The 6,333-nt window shown below is 33.9% G+C and overlaps 1 protein-coding gene across 2 annotated transcripts; it reads left to right on the forward strand.

Moving 5' to 3' along the window:
• The first annotated feature begins 1,025 nt into the window (after positions 1-1,025).
• Positions 1,026-6,100, forward strand: LOC107479018 (notchless protein homolog). 2 transcript variants are annotated; one of them, XM_052261696.1, is made up of 13 exons: positions 1,026-1,529; positions 1,649-1,734; positions 1,850-1,939; positions 2,167-2,292; positions 2,641-2,768; positions 3,351-3,550; positions 3,914-3,977; positions 4,499-4,609; positions 4,699-4,836; positions 5,092-5,234; positions 5,327-5,381; positions 5,483-5,539; positions 5,687-6,100. In XM_052261696.1, the coding sequence occupies exons 1-13, from the start codon at positions 1,441-1,443 to the stop codon at positions 5,768-5,770; spliced, it is 1,371 nt and encodes a 456-aa protein (XP_052117656.1). In that variant the 5' UTR covers positions 1,026-1,440; the 3' UTR covers positions 5,771-6,100. The 2 variants fall into 2 exon arrangements, with proteins under 2 accessions (XP_052117656.1, XP_015954660.1); XM_016099174.3 differs by having other exon boundaries at positions 1,649-1,730.
• The last annotated feature ends 233 nt before the right edge of the window (positions 6,101-6,333 follow it).

Here is a 6,333-nt window from a genome sequence, read left to right on the forward strand (position 1 = left end):
AAAATGCTTGTTGGTCTGGCTTTATGGCAGGTTGGCAAAGGGTGCAACATACACCCTACTCGTGGATACCCAACTCGATCGGACAGTGTTGCCAATTCGATTCGTAGCGGACAGAGAAGGGTGGGAGTTGAGCCTCAACCTTATCTGATTAACCTGCATTCTATATATGTATATGTTATATACTTATATAAAAAAATATGTTTCAAGTAAATGTTAAACCAAATATCTCTCACTAAATACAAAAGATCCTTAGTCACTAAAGAGAAGATAATTAATTGATAATTTAGTACGTTTTTTTTATATAAAATTCATTTCTATTTTAAATTATAATCAAGTTATATAATAATGTTGCATTTTTTGGTAACCCAAGAGTAGAATCGGATATTCGTGGGTTAAGAACGGTAGGATTAGGGTAAATCCAAACCCTACCCTATCCATTGCTACTTCTAAAGTTGACAAGTCGACGTGTTAGCCCGATTAATTTGAAAAAATTAATAATTAAAAAATTAAATAAAAATAAAAAATAGTCAAATTATAATATAATTTTTTGACTTTTTTTATTTTAACTTCAATAAAATTATTTAAAATAATATCTGTTAATAAAATAATATTTATTTTAAGAAACAAATCACATAATTTTAGTAATATAAGTGTAAAATAAATAAAATCTATAACAAAAAGAATAAAAAAATAAAAAATTTATTTAAAAATTATAGCATTGTTAATTTTTCTAATACTAATAACTCTTTTATTTAAAAAAATTGGTCTAATGAACTGATCCATCCCATCATACCAAAATTTGCAAGTTTGGATGTACAGATTTGACGAAATTTTTTTTATTAGATAAATTTTAAATTTTAGTTTGGATTTTTTTGGGGTGAATTTAGCAAATTAATTTGATAAATGGTTGAATTTGATTCGTTTTACCATTTCTATAAATAATATTAGGTTGTTAACTTTTTTAACTAATAATATAATATTATTTAATTTTTTAAAATTATTTTATTGATTTTATATTTTTCTTGAAATGACGAACACTCAACTGAACCCTAACTAGATCCTTTTTCTCCTATTCAGTTAGTAATCTCCGGCCACCGTTCCCGTCTTCCCACAGCCAGCCACCGTCCTCATCTTCTTCGGTTCTTCCTCTCTTCCAGCAAGTCGTCCGTTCCCATCGTCTTCCAGCAAGCAGCAACTCATTCTTCCACTCCCTGAAGTCGCTTTCAACTCTCCAAACCGCCAAGCTTTCCCGTCATCGTCGCATTCCCATCGTCTTCCTCTTCTCGTCGCCGTCAGATTCACATCTTCCTCTCCTTCACGTTGTCCTCGCTTCCAGCCGTCGCCTTCCAATTTAGAGAAAGATAGAGATGGAGACAGAGACAGGAGAGAAGAGGGACACCACAACAATCAACAACGTCATGTGCCTCTTGACGCACCCAGATGGAGCTCCTCTTGGTGCTCCCATGTACCTTCCTCAGAATGCTGGTCCACAACAACTTCAACTCATTGTCAATAAGATTCTGGACAACGTAAACCCGTCATTTTTCATATCCTACCAACAAAATATAAAAAATTGATTTGTTATTAAAATAATGTTCTCTTTGGTTAATTATTGTGTCTTTTATCCCCCTCCCCTTCCCCGATTTAGGAGGAGAAATTACCATATGCTTTCTATATTTCTGATGAAGAGCTCCTTGTGCCACTTGAAATCTACTTGCACAAAAACAAAGGCTAGTAGTATCTACTCTCTCCTTTGGTTATCTTGCAACAACTACTCTTTATTTAGGTTGATTGATTAGTTTGTTTTTTTTTTCTTATAATGTGGTGTTGATGTAACATTAATTTTCAGTCTCGGTGGAGAAGGCATTGCCTATAGTTTGTCAGCCTCAAGCTATTTTCAGGATTCGCCCTGTTAATCGTTGTTCCGCCACTATTTCTGGTATGCATCATAGAATTTTATGTTATTTACAGCCTATAATGTTCTAGGTGAAATGTTTATTCACAAACAGATGTTTTGTGTTAATTCTATACAAAACTACCGTGATTTGGAACATGGTGATGTTTTGTGTGTCTTCTCTTTTTTATGTTTTGGTTCTTGATAATGATTTAGCTTAGTGTTCTAGTTGTCATATCCTCTGTTATTCATGTTGCTGGAACTGTTTTTAGGTCATGCAGAAGCTGTACTTACAGTTGCTTTCAGTCCTGATGGGAGGCACCTAGCAAGTGGTTCTGGCGACACAACTGTTCGTCTTTGGGACCTTAACACGCAGACACCATTGTACACATGCACAGGTGTGATAATAAGTATGATATACCAAACATTGCTTGTTTGTACTTAGTTGTAAACTAGACATAATTAGATGATGTTTAAGCATCTTTCTCTCAGTATGAACGGAAGTAAGTTTAACTCAGAAAGAGAATGTAATGAAATTAAATTTAGAAGGTGGAATTGGAGTTAGCTTACAATTGTATTCTTAGAAAGGAATTCTTGAAGCATTGTGTAGGCTAAATCTGAAAATGCTGCTGTTCTGTTTTTCATTTGTTGTAATTCAAAAAGTTGATATATTTTTTATTATTTATTTATTTTTTAAAATAAGAAATTGCCATGTATCTATTGATAGTTGTTTTCATTGTACGCAGGGCACAAGAATTGGGTCCTTTGTATTGCGTGGTCACCAGATGGCAAGTATCTTGTGAGTGGGAGCAAGTCTGGAGAACTTCAATGTTGGGATCCAGAAACTGGGAAGTTGTCTGGCAATCCATTATCTGTAAAGTCTTTAACTGAGTATGCTATTTACTATCAGAAAGCTTGCTTCATTTCTTTTCTTTGGTCTAAAATTTTCACTAAAACATATTGAGATTGTGTTATTTAAGGTATATGTTATAAATTCTGGTACCATTCCTTTTGCTTCCTAACATGATACTGTTCTTGCTCATGTATAAGCTTATATATGACTACTGCAACAGTTCACTCAATTCTTTTTGTTTCTCCTGGCTAATTGAGAACATGATTCAAAACCTTGTCAAACTTTTGGAGAGAAAAACCTTTTACATTGTATTTAAATTAGAAGTATTAAGATATTCATCCTGATTATGATTTGTGGCACCCCATCCTCCCCGAAATAGCAAAAGACACAAGGAAAGGAAAAAAAGGAAAGCAAAATAGAATGTAAAAGAACATCATGCATTATTACTTCATGATTTCCCGAGAAAAATTGAAAAATAGAACTGGTAAGGAGAAACTACAGATGCAATGGTTTTTTAGTTGGTGACAAATTTTGTTCCCTGCGTAGTACTATACTGATATAATGTTTCTTGGACAATGATATTTGAAGTATATATTAATGCAGGGCCACAAGAAATGGATTACTGGGATCTCTTGGGAACCCGTCCATCTTAGTGCTCCTTGCCGTCGTTTTGTAAGTGCCAGCAAAGATGGGGATGCTCGTATATGGGATGTCACATTGAGGAAATGTGTTATATGTCTCAGTGGCCACACACTCGCCATAACATGTGTAAAATGGGGTGGAGATGGCATGATTTATACAGGGTACTCTCTCTCTCTCTCTCTCACACACACACACACACTATTTCCAAGCTTTTATCTTCATATTCAAACTTTTAAATTGTACAGATTTGTACATTACTGCAGTACTTTTAACAATACCCAAAGATCATTTAGTCAGAGGTTTTAGTCCCTGTTCTTTTGAAAAAAATTATGCACTTTGGTAAAAGACTACGTCATTACTGTCCCCCAACCTTCAGGGGCATATCTTTCAGACTTCCAGCTCTGCACTAGCATATGTTACAAGATTTCTCGTTTTTCTTTTATTTATTGGATGATATTTAGTTAGTTACTCTACATTACTAGTCTGCTGTTTGGAGCATAGCTATATTATTTTTATTATTGCAGTTCTCAGGACTGTACAATCAAAGTTTGGGAAACTACACAAGGGAAGCTAATTCGTGAATTGAAGGTGTGTTTAATCCCCTTGAGCTTCAGTACTTTGCAATGCACCTGAACTTGTTATATGCTTAGACTTGGCTATTATTATGCATCATCATTGGTTCTCATCTCATGTCAAAATTATTTTTCATGTGTTTTTTTTCTGCATATTAGAGTTAGCTGGTTGTTATTTTTACTCTTTTTTTTTTTTCAATTAAAAGTTTGTTGATTGTATTAAAAGCTTGCCATCCTTTTTTTTTTTTTTTAATTTTAGTGAATGAATTTGTGACCCACATTCCCTTTTTCGTATGAGTGGTTGATCTATGACGCCTAAAAAGATGGGCTTTTAGACAATGTGATTGAATTGATTATTAGTCTAGTTTATTCTCTTACGGCAAGTTCACCACTGTCATTTTTGTTGAAGTATTTATCGTAAAAGTTTAAATCTAATCCATTTTTAGTGTGTATTTGTTTACTCCATTTAGAAGATAGACTTTTCATTTCAAGTAACTTATCCCTGTAGAATTCTTCACATGTTGGTATCTATTTTAGGGACATGGGCATTGGGTTAATTCATTAGCATTGAGCACTGAGTATGTTCTTCGTACTGGAGCTTTTGATCATACTGGGAAACAATACTCATCTCCAGAGGAAATGAAGAAGGTGAGCACCTTTTGGGTTAATAATCATCCTAGCACATCAAACCATATTTTACTAATATGTCCACACCTGTCTTCTGCTGATGAATGTAGGTTGCTCTTGAAAGGTATAATAAGATGAGAGGCAATGCCCCTGAAAGGTTGGTTTCTGGATCTGACGATTTTACCATGTTCCTTTGGGAACCATTCGTCACCAAGCACCCAAAAACTCGTATGACAGGTCATCAGCAGGTACAAATCTTTTCCTATTTATCAAGGAGAATTAAGCAAAATGAGCTTTTGTGGAACTGCTTTTTTTTCTTCTTTCCAAATTATAATTCTAATTTAATAAATATTTGCCGAAATCCATCCCTAATTATTTGTAGTATGTTAGTTGAATAATTGAAATTAGGTTTATCATTATGCAGGTTTAATGACAAACTCTCTATCTGTGTATATGCTTTCCAATTTTTCAGCTTAATGAAAGTTGAACTTGTTTGCTGACAGCTTGTGAACCATGTGTATTTTTCACCTGATGGGCAATGGGTGGCAAGTGCATCTTTTGATAAATCCGTGAAGTTATGGAATGGCACAACAGGGAAATTTATAGCAGCTTTCCGTGGTCATGTTGGGCCTGTTTACCAGATCAGGTAAAACACAAGTGTATCCATCTTACTTTGACCTTGACAGTCTCCGAAGATATTTCCTTTTGAATTCAGTGTATTTGGGTTTTGTTCTACAGCTGGTCTGCGGATAGCAGACTACTTTTAAGTGGCAGCAAAGATTCTACGTTGAAGGTTAGTGAGATTTTCCTTGATATGGACATTATTTGTTAGTTAAATGCATGAAACTACGTTTTCAAACGAAATTTAACCTTCCATTATGTTTGGTGATCAAGGTTTGGGATATTCGGACTCGGAAGTTGAAGCAGGATCTTCCTGGCCATTCTGATGAAGTATGCATCCCGTTTTACATGCTTTATCTCAAGTTTATTTGTTTGTTTGTCTATTTATTATTATTATTATTATTATTATTATTATTATTATTATTATTATTATTATTATTATGGTGACTAGCATAGTTCTATCTTTTTGCTGGAAAGGTTTTTTCTGTTGATTGGAGTCCAGATGGAGAGAAAGTAGCCTCTGGTGGCAAGGATAAAGTGTTGAAGTTGTGGATGGGCTAAGGCCAACCTGGGATGAACATTTCTTGCGTGGATTCTTGGAAATCAAGCCTGAATGTTAATACTTTGGAGTACGGGCGTTTATGGTCTGGTCCGGCCTGGCCTTGGCTTCGAATATTTTAGGGGCTAATTTGGTGTGATTTCACCGGGTCTAGGATCAGATAAGGTTCTCAAAAATAGACTCGATCATTATTTTGGGCCGGCTCCGGGTCAAGGCGAACCCGGCTTCACTCGACTTATGTGTACCTTAAGAGAACTAAAAAAGATATATATGTTTTTAATTAATTTTAATATTATGTGATATCAATTATAAGTTTATTGTTTTATTTTTTATCACACTTGTTGAATTAAAAAATAGATAAAAAAAGCATAAAATTAGAATTTATGGATAAATTCAAGTTTAAATATGGATATTGATTTTTCAGTAACAATTTTTTTTTATAAATAAGTGTATCATAAATAAATTTTTTTATAAATTATTATTAAAACTTTAAAGATCTAGTTTTCATTCGATTTGGATTTGGTATAGTTGTGATCCGAAAATGTTTGGATTTTATCGGGTTTAA

The sequence above is a fragment of the Arachis duranensis genome, chromosome 1 (assembly GCF_000817695.3).
Source record: "Arachis duranensis cultivar V14167 chromosome 1, aradu.V14167.gnm2.J7QH, whole genome shotgun sequence".
Classification (NCBI taxonomy): Eukaryota; Viridiplantae; Streptophyta; class Magnoliopsida; order Fabales; family Fabaceae; genus Arachis; species Arachis duranensis.